Raw genomic sequence first — 19,235 nt, 5'->3', positions numbered from 1 at the left:
CCCTTCTATTATATCTCCTAATTCTTCTGGGCTACTACATGAATGCCAAAAACCTACGATAACTCTTGCTTTTATCAACCTTAAAAAAAAAAAAAAAAAAACAACTTTCAAGTTACAATGGACAACTGCTTTTTTATGATTTAAGTTCAAAACAGGTAACTTAAATTCTTCTCTGCTTTTAATGATAATTTATCAAGCCTAAAGGTCTGAACGCATGTTAATTTCTATGAAGATATGATACCTACTTGCCATTTTAATCTGCAAGAGCTTTGTTACAGAACACGCAGCACCAGATGACTTAGTGTTAATCAAGCTTGCACTTAAAACCCATGACATACTTCAGAATAAGCTTCATGTACAAAGAAACATAGAAATTTCACATATTAACACCAAGAGTGAAACTACATAAGATAGGACAACGTGCCCTGATTTACAATCCAGCAGGCCCATAAAGTCTCTTGGTGAGCATTTAGATACAGAATTGTATCTCAAAAGAAATACAAAGTGAGATCTGCTGAAATTAAAATACTCGTCTCAGTAACATTATATATTGTAGGGTAATTAATAACCATTCTGGAAAACACTTCCATTTTGGTTTTCTTCTACCAAAACTGCAAGAGTAAGTTACTACAGGCAATGACACAGACGAGAGTTATTTGCAGAAGTGTCTGTAGATGCTTTTCAGATGTATTTCAGACTCTGAAAGTATCCATTTCTGAATATAAGCTTCCACTGGGCTCCACCACTGATAAGACCACAAGCTTTAAAGCTGAGAAAATCATCACAGACAGCTTGTTTAATGGCTGTTTGATATCTACCATGTTTTATGCTTCAACGATACTTAATATATCAAATTCATTTGAATTAATGTCAATTTCTAAGGTGCTCACAGTGGCACAAGTGTGGTGCAAACCTACTTATCTTAGAGATGGCATTTATCAGCATATTGTAAGTACTGGCCCGAGAGCGAGCATGCCATAGTGGCAAGTACTAAGTGGATTTCATTCACAAGTACACCATATTCTGACAGCTATCCTGTCCCATTCACGCTGTCCACAGTAAAGTCTTTTGTGTTGCTCTCAGCCCAGACTGTAGCTGAGCACAAGATAAATCAGTGTGGTTCTGCAACAGGAGAAATTAAAATGTGCAGTTTCCATATTCATTCAGTTGTTTAAAGTAATGCAGTGATCATACACAAACTACTCAGTGAGATAAAAGGCATTGGAAATTTGTATATTATGTGATATTTCTAATTTCTACAGAGCTAAGGATAAAAATTATGCAATAATACAAGGAGAAGCTGTATCTATGCAACAGCAAGCCAAAGGCAAAAAGATAACAGGTACCAACACACTTTTCTCAACACAAACCTATCAGAAATAGCTTGTGTGATGAACCGGATATACATGTATGATTAACCCAATGCAAAACCACTTTCTGTTTTCTCCACAAGCATTAAAACATGTCTCACATAAACAGCCCAAAATTCTAAAACAGATACCAGTATGAAACTGAATCGTCATCAGATGAAGAAAACTGCACTTGAGCCTTGTTTTCTTCTCTTTAGAAGAGGTTTCCACTAACTGAAGGCAAAAAGCAACAGCGTGCAGGATGTTGCAAGCTGGAGGAAATGGTGTTATTGCAAGTTGGGATGTGTCTTAACATACCACAATATTAACGTGGTATGAAGGGAGTAACATGGGCCTTGCTCGCAGAACTTCAGGAAACACACTTCATCACATCAGGTACTTTGTGTCATTTTCTCAAGTGCTTCTTGTAGCACCCAAGGGTAACAAGAAGCTCAGTATTTCAGCAGGAGCAGAGGATGTCTGTGAAGCAGAAATGGGGATATGACTGCCCCAGTGCAGAAGTGAAGACATCTGGCAGCAGAACCACAAACTTCTGCCACCTCCATGCATTTCAGATGAGTACCAGAGCATGCAAAATGGAAGCAAAGAAAAAGTTAGGGGAATCTGCTCTTAAGCACATCCAAGCAGGCTGAATGCTGCTGCCAGTCCTCGCACTCACCTTTTGGTGCCCATCAGCGGCTGCTGCCTCTTCAGCAGCCAGCACAACTCACCACCACGTGGTTACTCCCTTGCCCATTCTGGACCAAGGTTCTGGGGTAAATAAAAGTCTCCTATTTAAAGTTGTCTAAGCTAACTCAACCCACATTTCTAAACAGATTAGGAAGTGATTATATAGGAGCTTACTGACATATCTAGAGAGACGTGCCTTCTGGCAAAAAAAAAGCAGCCTGCCTTTCCCACAAAGATGTCTCAGCAAAACTGAGAATTTGGGCAGGCTGGGACCAAATTAAAGCTCTTACTATTCTGCACACTTACCTAATTAAAAAATACTGTCTAATCCTAGGCAGTATGGGAATTGTAAACTGTCATATTTGGGGGAAGATGTGAAATAGACATAGATATACGCACCCCACAGCAGATAGAGCTACATATCACTGTGAGATTACAAGCGTAAGCACTTGGAAATTGCCCAGGATTAGACTTTAAAAACAGCCAACATCAGAAGTTGAGCTAAAGTAGAAATCTGAGTCTTGCTAGTAGATGACTATCAAGCAACACTGTGACGTAAATTGGATTAGAAGTGGGGATTCAAAGGCTAACAGGAAAAAAAAAAGCTCACTTTTAAAAGTTGCTTGGTGCAATAAATTGCATGTAAATGACAAAAACAACCAGCACAACTGGTTGTTTAACTCCAGAGAGTCATTTTTTACTGAAGAGAGATTTCAAGACGTAACAGTGTTTCTAGAATAAGAACAAATGAAAAAGGAACCTTATTTTTCCTCCTTTCCTAGGAAAGGTAAATAATGGGAACTACTGGGAAAATAACCTCAAAGCAATGTAACCTAAAAAAGGAGGGATTTTTTTGGTTTTGTGCAATAGTTTCCTAGAGTGGTGAAGTTTCAGTACTTGAACAGAGGCCGGACAAACATTGCTGACAGCTCAGACCGCATTCAGTTCACAGGAAGGGAAGCATGACCCTCATCTTCCTCCTGCTAAATAGAGAGCAGCAGCATTTACATGTTCAATTCTCCTGAGGAAAGCCTGCACATCACCGAAAAACGATATTAAAATTCACAGATGTTACTCAGATTCTATCTCATGATATTTATGCTCAATATTTAATGAGTCAACCTATACCAAAGCATCTGGGACATGTCTGATTCAGTGACTCACTGAGCTTCAAAGATGGACAAGAAGAAGCTGAGACTTGCATTTCATTCCCAAAAAATCCGGCTTGCTTTCAAGACTGGCATACTTTATATACAGACTGATCTTCTTCCTCATTGCCAGGACAGGGCTGGTCTCAAGTATCAACTAGTTCTTGATACATGATCAGTAATACCCTACTGGACTATTTTGGGGACATTCAAAGCATAGAAGATCAGGAATCACAAGTGAAGTCACAAGAACTCGTCGTATTGCAGTGCAACAGTTTAGAAGTGACCAAACACAAATGTGCTCAGTGTTTATCCTAATGCATTTAATGGAAACAATCCAGATAGAGGAAGACTGCAGGGAAGGAAATAAAGGAAAAGAAAAAAAAAAAAAAGATATCAAAGGGATCTCTCACATCACTGCCTCATCTTGAAATACAAATCTAGTACACGATTTGTTTCTGCAGCAAGAGACAGCTTTCATGTATCCCAGGTTCATTATTACAAGATCAAGGTGCAACTTAACAACGAAACTGTCTGAAGCACTCAGGATCAAGACACAGGCAGTCACTTACAAAGCAAATACATTTTTTGTACAAAGAGTGTCTTTAAAAGCATACAGTGTAAATTCAATGGAAATATTGCAATCAGAGAATGAAAAGATATTAGAGTGCACACAGATCTATAGTCTCCAGCTGTCTGCACAAGACTGAGACTCCAAAGGATATGAAGTAAATATATTTCCATCCTAAGACTGATTATATGTATGGACATATATATATATATATATATTATATATATATATATGCACAGATATCTGCATATATATTTTAAGTCTTGGGACTACAGCATACTATTTATATATTACATATTATTTATATATATTACACAAAAGGTTAATCCCTTTTAGAAAAGTAAAATAGTTTAGCTCATGTCATGCAAAGGTGACAAAACTACTCAAAAGGCCTCTTGAATTTCTGAAGGACAGAAAATATTTTTTTCTACAAATTGATGTTAATACATAGAAGCTGAATTCCTATCAATCTCACTCTCTTATTTCAGAAGTGACAGAAAGCAGCAAGTAATCCCATTTCCAGTGTACCAAGTTTCTTTTTAACAGCAAGTGTAATAAAGTGTTGACAATCACTTCAGAAGTCCTACTTTAAGTAGGAGCAAGGTGGGACAAAACTAAGGAGACAGAAGCAGTAACACAAACTGTAACAATCAAACCACAGCAGCACACAAGGAAGATGTGACTGAGGTGAGGTCAGGCCAACCACAAGCAAAGACCCCCTGGGCAGCAGCAAAAGAGGCTGGCAAATTTCCACCTTGTGATGCCACACGGCTGTACTACTTACTTCCAGGCACAACTGGCTCTGGCACATCCCCTCCCATAGCTCAATTCACCTACAAGTGAAATAATCACAGGGGTAACAACAGACAGCCAGACAGAGCGTAATGAGAACTGAGCATTCAACGCTCAGACACCAGAAATACTGAACCAGCTTCTGTCCTGCCTCCTTGCTCACATCCCTTTCTGGTTCTCTGGTACGTATCGAGTTATAGCCAGCCAGCTTCTTTTTATTTGTTGCCTTCTCCAGATGATTCACTTTTTATTTTGCTTTATCAATAGAACGCTGCTTTCCACAAATCACTCTATTAAAACCGTTAAAGTGGCTGCCTTGATTATCTCAGTTGATTTATTTAGAACTAGAAAAAATAATCATTAATCTTTATGGAGTAGGATCACCCCAACATTTTTTAAAAGTGCTTTTATACATATGCATTGTGCCTGTCTATTCTTTGGTACCAGCTTAAATGAGATTGTACCAGGGAATTTGCTTCAGACATAGTCTCTTCATTAAACTTCTCCAAACCCAATTTGTTACCAACAGGTCTCAGTGACACACCACTCAATTGCCCATCTGTAGGCTCACTGAGTACAGTATTTTTTACTAACAGAAAAAAAGAAAAAAAAAACACAGCCAGCTTGAGGCAATACCTACTCACTCTACTCTCTGGTGTTTTAACAATTAAAAAGCAGCATTCTTTTCCTGTAAATGCTCTTAAACATCTTAAACTTCTTTACACAACCACTGAAAATCCAACGGCCATACAAAATTGCCTGCCAGACATGTAATAGATTAAGCACATTAAAGGTGTTTGGTATTGTTTCAAGGAAATATTTTCCTCTTGTTCATTTATCATACTGCCAACTTCAATTCTGACTCCGCTATTTTCTGTTATTCAGAAAGCATCGTTAATGAGGCAAATCTGGGGAGAACAGCTGCATTTTTCAAAAATCTTCAGCTTCATGAAGCATTTGGTGTGTGTGAGCACACATCGATACAGAGCTGGTCTGCTGGGCACACACAGGGTGAGGCACGGTGGAAGATGTACATCAGGAAGCTAAACGACTTGCATGAAGAGAGCAGTCATTTGAGCCCTTGTGATCGGACCAGTCAAATTTACAGAGCTCCTTTTTCAAGCAGCAGTTAATTTGCTAGGCTTGCAGAAGGAAAAGCAGCATAAAACACTTCTCTTAATTACGGTTTTTAGCTGTGACAGATGCAGTCTCTTTAATAAATGCTGGAGAAGAAAAGTAATGCAAGAGGTTTAGGACATGAAATGTAACAGCACACCTGAAAATAACTAAACATCAAAAGCATTATGCAAAGAATTAAAGATGAAGGCATAATTAAATACTCTGTGACCATCACCAACTACAAAGATGGTAACTGTAACACTGCCTGGCCCTTCCTCCTCTGTGTTACTTACAAAGACTAAGACGCCACATGTTGAAATACAACTGTAGTGAAAGCTGGGGAAAATAACACATCCATGTTATAGCTGTTTTCCCTAAAATTCAGGTTTTCATCTCTGCTGTTTTGGGGTGGGGTTTTTTGTTTGTCTTTGTTTGTTTTGGGTGGTATTGTTTTGGTTTTGTTTTTGTTTGGTCCAAGAAAAACTAACAGAGAGAATGAGGGTGTACGGTACTTTAGGAAATTCACACCCCCACTCTGGGCAGCATATTTCAGGACAAACAAGACGTTCAACAGCAACACCCAATCCTACCCGCACAGATCCAGTAAGCTGCTACTAGTTTTATGTTATTAGTTGTTTATAAACTCATAAGTTAACGAGCTGGAACACGGCTGATACCAAAGCTACCTGGTTGGCCACACACCTACCAGCTGATGTGGCCTATCCTGTTCTTCAGTGCTGCCTGTCAATGGTGCAGATACCTTGCTTTGAATGTGTAATTAGTTTTGGTTTGTGTTGTAGTTCATCCTGGGAAAGAGGGGGAGCGAATGGCGCCTGGTTCGTTTAGTAAGTTCTCCCACTTCCTGTATATATAACAATATATTTGCAAATCTTCCTGTAGCAACAGTTTTACACGATCTGACCAAAAGGAGCCTTACTATAAGAAAATCGGTACTTTCTTTTCTTAAATCTACAGAGTTCAAACCTTTTCTAAATCTTACAAAACAGGATGAGAAAACCGTAGTATCAAACATGCTACACCCTGACAAAAATTGCCCTAGAACATGAAAATTTTTTTTAAAAAGGTGGGAGGGAAGCTCAGCAGTCAGCATCACAACACTGTGTCTAACAAATCTGGAAAGCTCAAAAATGTCATATTGCAAGGAAGGAAGATGATAGAAAACCATGCAAACAAGAGTACCAGAAGCTATGGAGAATTTACATTTTGAAACCCACTTTTATTGAACCAAGCACAGTTCCTGACAATCATTCTGAAAACCTTGGACTTGATTACTCTCTGCAAACTATTTTAGACCAATGGAGTTTCTGTGGATAACCTACTATGCCAGTTAATTAAAAAAAAAAAAAAAAAAAAAAAAAAAAAAAAAAGAAGAAGAAAAAGCCTAAAGCCTTCAGTCTTCTTCACAGCTACACGGAGCCATCCTTAGCAGCACGACCCTTCACAGAAAAGCAAATAAAGCTGTCACATTAAATACTTCAGAGGAATTATGGATCCACTTCCTTCTTGCAATAAACCCAGGCTGCTGCTCCTCTAGGTAAATTATTACCACAGTTCGTGTGTACATAGGCCCTCATTTTGGCAACACCAAACCCTTCATCTGCTATCAGAACCGATGTGTTTGTTAGTCATGGAAATGTTGCACAATGATAAAAAGAAAAAAAAAATGTAGCAAAAATTTTGGGATTCTTGGGAAACTAGCCTGTCTCTGAGTTTTTAAGTTGGATACTAGGGTTTACTGCCAATGTTTTTCGGTGTAAAAGCACTGTGATGTTTAACTGGAAGTAGCAGGAAGCTCAGCTTCCACCCATGGCCCAGCAGCAGGATTCCTCCCACTAGCAGCAGGCTAAGCCACTGCCCCAAGTGAATGAAAGCAGAGTGCTACTGACAGCCTCCTAAAGCAGTTGGCTTTCTCTGGAGACTTCAGATACAAGCACTGTCTGAAATCGAGACTAATTAGCCCACAAATGCTGAGGAAAACATAGCTAACACAGATACACTGATAAGACCCACTTTTTCCCTCTGTCACCACATGGGGAAATCGCTCTTAGGGAACGATAACAAGCCAGAGGACACGTCCCAAGCACGCACAGCACCCAATCTGCGCTAGACTTTCCTTTGGAACTTTGTCCTGAACCGACAAGATTTCGGGGCAGTTATTTAGAGATCTTGCAAAACCAGGCAGGGTTTTGCAAGGACATAAATTCCCGGAGTGAGCTCTCTGCCTGGGGAGCTACGATACGATGTGCAGCTCCCTCCCGGAGCAGCTGTTTTCGAAGGCTGGAAGAGGCTATAAATAGAGTGCCACCTGATTGCCAGTCCACACGAAACTCAAACACAGAGCAAATAAGAAATGCTGTTACTTCTTCGGTGTATTCCTCCACTACCCGGGCACCTCCGGCACTGCCTGTATTTTATATTTTAGTACAGGAGCGTTACCCAGCTGGATGGGTCGGCACAGAGCTATCAGATGTGCGGCACACACCTGCCAGCACACTCTGAGAAGCCTTCTTAGCGGCGTACTTGCTGCGAGAGCTCTCTTTTGCCTCGCTGGCTGAGAAAGAGTAGGTGGTGAAAAGACATAACCTGCTTTATTCCGTATTGCTGCTCGCAAGGGTTTTGACAGGTTTATCCAAAAAAGAAAAAAAGGGGGAAAAACAAACAAACAAAACAAAAAAGCAGGAATGATGGCTGGGCGCCCTGACGCTACCGCTGGGCGCAAACCACCCGCCCGGCTTGCAGTAGTTGCGGCTGCTCAGCCGGTGCAACAGGTAGCAGCACCTCGCCTGCCGGCTGCGGGGCGCCGAGCGCGGCCCGGCAGCCAGCGCCGCCCGCCCGAGCCCAGCGGGGGGCCGGGGCCGGGACCCGGGAGCCGGGAGCCGCCCGGCAGCGGCACAGCGCCCGGAGCGCCCGGAGCGCCAGGGCCGCCAACGCCATTTTGCCGGCGCGGGGCTGCGGGCGGCGGGGCTGCCCCCGGGCCGGGTGGGTCCCTGCCGGGAGCAGGGCAGGGGGAGCCCTCCCGGGGCGCCCTCCCGCCTGTCCCCGCCGCCATCTCGGGGGGGCTCGCTGCCCGCCGCCAACGGCTCCAACGGTTCCAACGGCCGCCCCCCCCCCCCCTTCCCCCCGCTAACCGCCCCCCCGCCCTTACCCAGGTAGTGGCGCCGCAGCAGGCCGGGCTCCTCCAGCCCCAGGCTCCGCTTCCTCACGTCCCACAGCAGGTGGGGGCAGCGGCCGCGGGACATGGCCCCCGCCGGGGGGGGGCTGCCGGGCGCTCCGCTGCCGCCGGCCGCCCCGCGCGATCACCATGGAAACCGGCCGGCCCCCGGCCCCCCCGCCCCGCGCCGCCCCTCCCCGCCCCACGGCTCCGGCAGGGAGAGGGAGAGGGAGAGAGAGAGAGAGAGACAGGGAGAGGGAGAAGGAGAGGGAGAGGGGCGGGGCCGGCCGCCGCTCGGAGCCACGCCCCCCGCGGTAAGCCACGCCTCCTGTGGGAAGCCACGCCCCCTGCAGTGAAGCTACGCCCCCTGCGGTGAAGCTACGCCTCCGACGGTGAAGCTACGCCTCCGACGGTGAAGCTACGCCCCCAGGGAGCGCTGCCCCGCCCGGGAAGTGACGGACGGGGTGAAGCCGTGCAGCGCGCGGCCATCTTGGGGTTGGGCGCCGGCCATCTTGGCGGGCCGCCATCTTTGAGGCGGGAGCGGGCCGGCGCTCTCGCCCTTCCCGCGGAAGGCCGGGACGGCTCCTCCCGCCTGCGCGAGGCGGGCGGGGCGGCCGCAGCCAATCGCGCCGCGCCCCTCCCTCCGCCCCCCGGCGGCTCCACCAATCAGCGCGGTCGCGGGCGGCGGTGGGCGGGGCTTCGGCTGACCCGGCGTGTGGCACCGAGCGGCGCGACCGGAGCGGAGCAGATCGGAGCGGGGGGCTCCCGCCGGGCACAAGATGGCGGCCGCCGCGGCGGGGCTGCGCGCCTCGTACCACCGCCTGCTGGACCGCATCGAGCTGGTGCTGCCGCCGCGACTGCGGCCCTTCTACAACCACCCGGCGGGTAACGGCCTGAGCGAGGCGAGGGGTCACCTTGGGAGCGGCAGCGGGAGCGGGGACGGGGACGGGGCTGGGACTGCGCCGCTTGTGTCTCTCGGAGATAAGCGAGTTCTGGGCTGGTTTAGGGCCGGCTCCTCCGAGTGCCATCCTCACTAAGCCCTAAAGCGCTTGCAGCAAGCGAAGGACAATGCTCGCTTCTTCCCCGACACAAAGGAAGCTGCCAGGAGAACGCCTGGCCCTCTGACAAGCCGTTATGTTTGCTTGTTTGTTTTTTTTTTAATTTATTTACAGACATGATGTCCTCTGGTAGTGTCCTTGCTCTGACGTGCTGCTGCCAAATTCATCCTTGAAAATTCCTGGGTGTCGGCATCTAGGGCGAGCTCTCGCTGCCTGACAAGTCTTGTTTACGGGCATGCCTCAGGGAGAGGTATCTCCTGACGGCACTCAGCAGCCCTCCCTCACAAAAAGCTTGGCACCAGCCGCTTCTGACTTGTGTAGTCCGTAGCTTTGAGCTTTCAAGTTACCTAATGTTACTAAAAAATAACATCAGATGTCTTGAAAATCTTACAGCTTGTTTAGGGAATGTCGATTTGATCGCTTGTGCGCCATACCCCCAGTTCTCTGGTACTCCAAATTTGAATTTCTGCTTCAGAAGAAAATAGATGATAGCAATTAAATCTACTTTTGTGGAACCTCCGTAAGTTGGATTTATAAAGAGCTGTATTTGCAGCCTGATACAGAAATATTAAGTAGCTGCCTAAGAGAATAATGACTGAATTTTTTACCCTGGAGAACAAAAATCATGTGTAGGGTGAAACGTTCTGTTCTTAACGCGAGAAGTCATCTGCTGGTAGCTATTAACTGCTGTTTTAAACTTGATCGCTGTCACGAGCCGTGTGGGTCTTTGGAGGGCTTTATGCAAAGCTGCCAAGGCCATTTTTGTTGCAGTTATGCTGCCCTTCTACAGGGCTTAGTTGGCTTTAAGGTTATGGAGCAACTGATATTCACAACAATAAGCCTGATCCTGCAAAGTGTAAGTGGCTTCACAGGTGCTTGCTGCAGAAACCTGACAGTTAATTTTTCCCAGTTACTGTTTCAAACCTGTTTTAAAACACACAGTATGAAGAGTTACTGTAGGGCCTTTATTAGGCTGAATTGTTAGTAAAAAATTAGCACGCGTAAAAAGCAAACAACCAAAGTCCTGGTGTTTATAATGTATACTTAAAAGCTTTGAACCATAATATGTAACGTATTAAAGTGAAAACTTGGCTTCATCTCGCATGTCATCTGAGGGCTGAGCAGTGGCCTACAGGACCTAAAAGTGAATGTGGTTTGATGAAATCAGAAGCAGTGCTTTGACTGTACCCCAGCGCAACGGGTTCATATCTTGGGTTGTGGTCCCTCATCTGAAGACTTTCAGCGATAGTCCTAGGTTAACGACTTCTGATGGTCTGTGCGTTATAGGTGTGGCATTGTGGTGCATTGTGTTAACCAACCAGCTACCATTTTAGCACCACAGAGGGAGATTTTACCCTCCAGATCCCATTAGGTTGATTTTTCTCCCTTTCTTTCCATACGTCTGTTCCTCTTCTCCCGTAATCCTCCTTTGACTATTGGTAGAAAACTGGAGTGGGAGGTCGATTGGGTGAGAAGTATTGTTTCTGCTAGACAAACATGGTTATTCGGAGATGCATGTTAGAGGTCCACGAGAGCACCCTGATACCTGTATTTGCAATTTGTACTCTTTAAATTTCTAATGCTGCTGTGCAGGATGTCTTCTGTAGCATGAAGAGATGTGTTGAGATTTGGAAAGGGAAGGAGGGACTGACTTGTTACAGTACCAGTAATAAAATAAAATTTTGGGACTTCAGTTTACAAGATTCAATTTACAAAGATTTCAAATGCTAATTCCATTAGTGCAGTTACAGATCATTATATAGAAACTGGCTTTATTCTTCCTGGCCTGATCTTAACTTTTCTGTTATAAACGCATCTTGTTTGCTTGAAAGTCCTTTTTTTGCAACAGAACATCTATTGCAAAACCCCATGGACTGATTATGTAACTGATGAAATGTGAGGATGAGATGATATAGCCTGTGCGGTGGTAGAAGCTGTTTTAATATATACATGTGTGTATTAGTTTAATTCATTATTAAAAATAAAAGAAAAAAAAAAAAAAACACCAAAAACTTACTGTGGGCATTGCATTGTACCAACCAAATCTCACTGAGTAATTTCACCCTCTTTCCTCCCTCAGGTCCCAAAACAGTGTTTTTCTGGGCACCTATTATGAAATGGGTAAGTGTAAGATGCCAACTTATGTCTGGATGTTGATCAGAGGGTAATATGAAGTAACCCATTGGGCAAGCAATAGTTTCCCAGCAGGTATCTGAGCCTCCAGAAAGGTTTAATGCCAAGGCTCTAATTTTTAATATATATGGAGGAACAATAATCGTCTTAAAAACATGTGGTGCAACCTGCCATGGATATAAGGGCTAAAAAGAAACAAGGCTTTGTGGAAAAACTGCTCTACATTGAAAGTTTCATGAAAGCTTTCTTTTGTAAAACACTTGCTGTTGTTCAAAGTAGGCGTCAGCTGGCATAGTTCAAAACTCTGAAAGCACATGTTTTGGACAGTAGTAGCTCTCTGCTTCTTGTGTGGTTCTGCTTCCCAATTCATTACCCCACCTGACCTGTGTTTGTGCGAGGTATGTGGCTAGTCCTAATTCACTGCTTCCCTCCTGGTTATTGTATTTGTACAGATAAAGTAAATGAGCTTTAAAATCATAAAGCTGCTCACTCTCCTTGTTTGATAACAAGCAAGGATATAACCTCCTCTTCCTATTGCCAGCTGCTTTGTAAGTGTGCTGTTGTGAAAACCCAGCTTCACATAGGCCATGGGCAACACGTTATACACCAAGCTGCAGCTTGTTTTTGTTGTCAATCTGCTCTGCTGCTGCAGTAACTGTGGTTAACCTCCCCCTTTTTCAGAGGGTCTCCCAGACAGCGTGCTCCTGAGCATACAGGCAACTCTTTTGAGCAGGTTTGCTGCCTGCTGCTGTATCACAAGAGCTAATACACAGGTGGTTTCTTCTTTTGTGAAAGTGCAGGACGGCCTCTCTAAGCTCACAGTGAAGTTCTTCACTGAGAAATTAAAATGACTTTTCCCCTACATGGCAAAGGCAAGTTGCCTTCCAAAAGCATTTACCCAAGTGGGCTGAAAACCTCTACCTCTGTGACACTACTGCAGCAACATCAACCCTGTTAGGTGAGGCAGCACACTAGTCTCTACCCTTAAAAACTATTCTCTTGGTTAGAGCACAACGTAGCCCTTAGTGGCAGTGAGATAAAAGCTTTCGGGCTTCTTTTGTTCATTTATTTTGGTGAAGCCCTATAACAGAACAACAAATTGCATTTCCAGTAGATGGCAATAACACAACAAAATAAATCAAACAGTGTATTTGCTAGCAACGCTCTCAAATAGGTCAGTCGAGCTATTTGTCACTTCACTGGGAATTTTCCCACTGAAATTATATTTTAAAAAAAATCACTTTTACCTCTTCAGATGAAGTTGAGCGAAGACTGTATGGTGTCACGTGTACCTGTGTACCAACAATATCTTAGCCTGAGCTTTAGTAAGAAGGGTCTTATTTAGACAAGGTTCTACTTGCTGCATGAAAACCAGTTAGTGCTTAAAGCAGCTGTGCTTAAGGTAACCTTGTTCTTAATCTAATACAAAGTTGCCACTGCCTGGGATTTTATTGCAAGCCAGTTGCACAGCCCCCGTAACTGTTCTTATATGCACCACAAGGGACTAGAAGGACACAGGGTCTCAAGAAGTAATTACGCTGCTCACACAATGCATCCCATCTCCTGCATAATCCACACAGAATAAACACTGAGCTTTAAGGTAACTTCACAGAATCACTGAATGGTCAAGGTCGGAAGGGGCCTCTGGAGACCACCTAGTCCAACCCTGCTGTGCAGGAGGGTTGCACAGGACCATATCCAGGTGGGTTTTGAGTATCACCACAGAAGGAGACTCCACAGCAGCTCTGGGCAACCTGTTTTGGTGCTCTGTCATCCTCACAGTAAAGAAGGCTTTCCTCATTTTCAAATGAAACTTCCTATTTCACTTTGTGCCTGCTGTTTATCATCCTGTTGCTGGGCACCACCAAAAACTGTCTGGCCCTGTCATCTTGACACCCTCCTTTCAGAAACCTACACATGTTGATCAGATCCCCCCGAGCCTCCTCTCCTCCAGGCTGAACAGGCCCAGCTCCCTCACCCATTGCTCGTATGAGAGAGGCTCTAGTCCCTTAATCATTTTAGCAGGTCTTCAGTGGACTTGTTCCAGGAACTCTGTGTCTCTCTTGTACTCAGGAAACTTCCCTTTGTGAAGCATTTGATATGTCATGGTATGTTGTGGTACTGGGTTTATGCTCAATGAATTTCTCTTTACAGGGCTTGGTGTGTGCTGGAATGGCTGATATGACCAGGCCAGCAGAAAAGCTCAGCACAGCCCAGTCTGCAGTGTTGATGGCCACAGGTAAAGCCAATGTACACCACACTTTTACAAAGCACCATCTGAGCTGTACTCATTCCTTTTTGAATTGGCAGCACTAAGCCACTTCTTTAGGAAAGGCTCAGCTATAACATGCCAGATCTGACTGTTGCTTTTACATGGTAACTGTAAGACAGACCTGTACTTATTATTAAATATCTGTAAGAGTCCTGTGATTATTTACAGTTTTATACAAGTGTCTGAATTTGGAATTGTCCAAAGTGAGTTTTTTGAGTTAGGATACAAATTTGGTCCCTTGAGTTACAATGATACCACTCGTTCCAGTAAGGGACCTCCTTTACTTCAGGTCAAGAAATTTTGACATCAGTCCAGAACACAGTGGCTTTTTTAGAACAGGCTTGAAGGGATTAAACAATGCTAGAGTAATTACACTAATGTAACTGGAAAGGACTTCTGTGTGCTACAAGAACTTTTAGTGGTGTACAGACTACTGCACTGCTGTTTGCTATGAGTTTTCACACTGCCAAAACCAATATTCCATACTCGAGTTGTTCTACCAGATCTTGTCAGGGGTGAGACTTGTGACAAATAAAGCTGAAAATCAAAACTACAGCTGCCACCTTCTTCCTTCTCTGGACTTTGTCTTGATACATGACTCAATGCTATGTGCTGTGCATGATATGTAAAACTGGTGGCTTCTGTAATCTCTAAATGGGTGCAGCAAACTAGATACACTACAACAAAATGCCACTGCCCTAGAATTGTGCCAACATATTAAGGTTTATACTACTGTAGAGTACAGAAGATCTTAACATAAATCAGTCTTAGTATCAAATTATTGTCTGGTTACGTTATTTTGGAAAAATGCAGTACATACCTGTAGCCTTCCCACTGGCATTTGTTGTGCTTCTAACTGAGAAACAGCTAATTAGAAGAAAAACAGTTGTCCAACGTGAGTTGTAAAGCTTCTGTGTACTTCAACTGGCCGATGAGTCTGTCCTCAAGGTTAGGGGAATGTCTGAATATTTAACTACAAAGATGTAATGCCATTTAAACTTCTCATTCAACAGGCCTTATTTGGTCAAGGTACTCTCTGGTTATTATTCCTAAAAATTGGAGCCTGTTTGCTGTGAACTTCTTTGTTGGCTGTGCCGGTGGCTCTCAACTCTTCCGAATATGGAGGTATGTATTAAGAAGGACTTCTCTATGCGTTGTAATTAAGCACTCATGTCACCTAACCTTAACCATGAATTCATAAATTCCTCCAGTCTTTGTGTCAGTATAACACGAAAGAAGAACTGAGCAATTAAACATTACAGCACTTTTTTGCTACATTTTTAGTTTTCCAGGTGAGTAGGAGGAATGTTTCTAAATATTTTCATTATACCTAGAGCGTGTTTTAAGAAGAGACCTATGTAAGGTTTCTAGGTTTAAGGAATTCTTTAAAAGCTGTAGGTCTGACTGACAAAAAGCCTAGACTACCTCATAAGCTTTGTGCTTCTGTCAGCTTTCCCTGATGAATCTGATCAGTTCCAGCCATATCAAAGGGTTCTTAAGTAGAGCAGCATTTTGATTTTTATTTATTTTTTTATTTTTTTAAGTTATTTCTCGAGGGGAAAACTTGGAGTTCTCTGGCTCCTTCAGTACTGGAGAGAAGTAATGCAAACTAGCTTAGCAGCTAATTGGTAGCTTCTTACCTAAGCTAAGTCTACCCTCAAGTCCAGGTATAAAACTCGGGATAGGAATTTGAAACCTCCTTTGCTGAATACATTGTTATGAAGATGCTGTTACTGTAACTGGAGCGCTATCCTCAATCTGTGTTTTTCTTTCCTACAGGTATAATCAGGAGCTAAAAGCAAAACAACAAGGTCAGCTGCTGCAAAAAGATGCTTAACCCTACAGGTCAAATCCAGCAACGCACAAACCCTTCCCCATGGGACCTAGCTTCACTAATTTTAACCTTTTTTCCTCTGAGAAAACGGATGGGGAAATCTAAATGTCTCAAAAGCAAGTGTTTTCTAAGTGCAAATAACAAAGTATCTCCATCCACTTAAATAAAGTGCAACCTTTTAAATTTAAGTAAAATGCTATGTCTTGTGTTAGGAAAGTTATGTTGTCTCTTTAAAAGAAACTGGTTGTGGATTGTGCCTTGAATTGTTTGTTTGGCCCTGCCTTATCTGACTCTGTTGAACACGTGGGAGTGACATGGTATCAGTGACTGTCAGCCAAAGTCCCAGACGGAAGTAATTCTTTTCAAATGTCATGCTGAGACCCTGTGTGGGGTTATACCATATGTTCAGCAGCCAGTGACAGTGACACCTGCATTTTATTCTCTGATATTCTTCCTTGGTAGTTTAAGGATATTCTTTTCAGGTTCAAGTTATCTTGAATCAGGTTCAAGTCATGTATATCTTGATTTGTTTCTGGGCCACAGCCACCTTTATCAAGAGGAGGGCAAGCCTATACATGCCAGTAGTATGGGTTTTGGTTTGTTTTTTGTTGTTATTTTTTGTTTGTTTTTAAGCTTCTGTCATCCCCTACAGCTAGAGGGCACAACTAGATGGGCATATTTAAGTACCTGGTTCTTGGGAATGTGAAAAATAAATAGCCAAAACATCTGTTACTCACTTTCTGTGCCCTCCTTAAGTACATACAGATTTTCTGTAAAGTTGTGCAGTCAGGAAACTTGTACGTGTCAATTCTCCAAAACTTTGGAGGAAGTGGTTTGCTCTCATCTGTGGCATGTTTATGAATGAAACCTCTGAAAGTCACCCTCTCTCCCTATTTAATTTCCTGTGAAGAGAGGAATGCACCAGAGCAAAGGCTATATGTTATGCTGCAAAAACCCCTCTGCTGCTGAGAAGCATAAAGCAGTCATGCTCAGAACATGGCATCTATCAGCTTCCCCTGGGATCAGAGGTCAGAGACCTCTTCTACTAAAGCTATCAGTAAATATCTGAGGGAAAAGAGATAACTGAGACAGAGTTGCTTCTTCAGTAAAGTGAATGCTTTGAAATACTGGAGTTTGGAATGGTCTCAGATTAAGTCTCTCCTCTGCCCTATGTATACTTACGTATAACTTATGTATAAAGTGTTAGCCAGTACAAAGTAATTGTGCAGGACAGCATTTTCCCTTCTTCTAAGATATGTGCCTGATACTCGGTCAGATCCCCTTTTTCAGAGGCTGTCCTGCCATGGAGGTGCTTCTCTCCTACCTGTATTCTGCTAGAGGCGTGTGCTGTCCCCTCAAACATTCTTACTTGCGTATCTTAGTTCTCTTAGCTGAAGTGGTAATATACGGTATCATCTCAAACGGTGAACCCTCCAGCTGTGTGGTGTTTGCTGAGCTGACAGACTGCAGTGACTGAAGAACACTGCCAGGAAGAAAGGTAGTGTATTTCAGCCCCCCGACCCTTCCCAGTTCCTGACCAGATGAGACTCATCCAACAAACCAGTAATGGGAAAACAAAAGTGTATTAAAATATTCACAAGATTACAATAGAAAACATGAAAGTTCATTCAAGAAAAAATATCCAAGATAACTGTTTCCAGATGAGTCTGTAAAAGCAAAACCACTACCAGTCAATACCCTGGCTTTTCATGTAATCAGGACGTGCATTTCATATCTAGCTCCCTCACACAGATTATACACCTGTCTTACAGGTGTTTGCTCTCTTGCATACCTCCAAGATGGAGGGTTATGAGAAGTATCCTGTCTATGCTACCAGTTATATTTACCACGTAAAAAGAGCTGGCATTGTAGGGAGATAGAAGAGATTGCACAGCACACTGATAACAAAAGGCATTGAACTTCATTTTAGAGTGCAAAACTACTTTTACACGAAAGGGCTTAGTAGCTTCAGGGCAGTGAAGAAAAGGAAAGGAGAAGCCTCAAGAAGAGTACAAATGTTGAGCATCGTTAATATGATTTTGTAGTCTCCCATGTAAAATGTTACCTAAATATTAGCACCACAGCGGTATGGCCACAGCCCAGAAGTCTTACCCACCTTCACACCTTTGTCAGTTTACAGAGAAAACAATTCCATCACCTACTATACTGTAAGAATGTTTTGTATTTGAGGTCTTAGGTAGATACATTAATAATGCAAAATTCCAAGACAAGATTTTGAAACAGACTGAAAGTATTTTGGTTATAAATCAAACGGCCCACACTTTACCTCAATGAATCCACTCTAAGGCAATGCAGCTTCTAAGTTGCACATATACACGTACTGCAGTTACAAGACAGATGGTTACCTAAGCAGTTCTCACAGGTTTAAAAAAGTTAAAAACCTAATTCCAGTTTTTCTAGTCACAAACTGAAATAGCACTAAAGCTTTGAGAAAACAAAACCCTACAGTTCTCCGGTTATCAATGACACATCATGCAATTAATTAGAGGAAAATATGTGCCAGCCTGTAATGGCCTTGAATGCCATTCAATGAACAGGCTGGCTACCTCCCTCACAGAACAACTGCTAAAATCAAACAGAGCGATGGAGATTTGACATACCGAGTACAACTACTAATTTACGTAGATTGATACTTTATATGTAATCATCTTCAAAATCCATTTCTGCTGATCAGTAATAAGGAAGAAAATATTCACTGTTAGTATAGGCAAAACCTTCACTTTGCTGTACTGTCCAAAATTGGGGATGAGAAAAAGATGACTGATGCCATTCATGTTCTTGTCTCTAGAGGGTGCAAGCTGTCTTAGCAGCTAGAGCCCAGGCTGGTGCTCCAAAACTGCTCTACAGTAAGTACAAGGTCACTTTTACATGTAAAAGCAAAGCCAGTTGATGTAATTTTTTCAGATTTCAGTAAAGCTTTCGATATGGCTTCTCACAGAATGCTACCTGGACAAAATGTCCAGCATACAGCTAGATACAGCTAGATAAAAACATAACACAATAGATGAACTACTGACTGACAGGTAGGGCTCAAAAGGTTATGGTAAATGGGGTTACATCAGGCTGCAGCCAGTCA

At 43.2% G+C, this 19,235-nt stretch overlaps 2 protein-coding genes across 9 annotated transcripts in view; one reads left to right on the top strand and one right to left on the bottom strand.

The window, feature by feature from the left end:
* The window catches only part of DCAF6 (DDB1 and CUL4 associated factor 6), an 86,003-nt gene extending 76,882 nt beyond the window's left edge, over nt 1-9,121 (bottom strand). For 4 of the 8 annotated variants that reach the window (XM_082779709.1, XM_082779708.1, XM_082779714.1 and 1 more), the window contains exon 1: nt 8,836-9,119. In XM_082779709.1, the coding sequence (XP_082635835.1) occupies nt 8,836-8,929 (94 nt within the window). In that variant the 5' untranslated portion in view covers nt 8,930-9,119. Of the gene's footprint in view, nt 1-8,835 lie in introns of all 8 variants that reach the window. The other 4 variants (XM_082779707.1, XM_082779710.1, XM_082779712.1 and 1 more) reach the window with 2 other exon arrangements.
* Nucleotides 9,122-9,539: 418 nt separating this feature from the next.
* Nucleotides 9,540-19,108, top strand: MPC2 (mitochondrial pyruvate carrier 2). The gene is made up of 5 exons (XM_082759565.1): nt 9,540-9,726; nt 11,980-12,020; nt 14,187-14,271; nt 15,318-15,429; nt 16,084-19,108. Exons 1-5 carry the CDS (start codon nt 9,621-9,623, stop codon nt 16,139-16,141), a joined length of 402 nt encoding a protein of 133 aa, XP_082615691.1. The 5' UTR covers nt 9,540-9,620; the 3' UTR covers nt 16,142-19,108.
* Nucleotides 19,109-19,235: the final 127 nt, after the last annotated feature.

Source organism: Aythya marila, assembly GCF_965140915.1.
Source record: "Aythya marila genome assembly, chromosome: 1".
Lineage (NCBI taxonomy): Eukaryota > Metazoa > Chordata > Aves > Anseriformes > Anatidae > Aythya > Aythya marila.
Note: the sequence above shows the minus strand (reverse complement) of the source record. Positions and strands in the feature narration are given on the sequence as shown.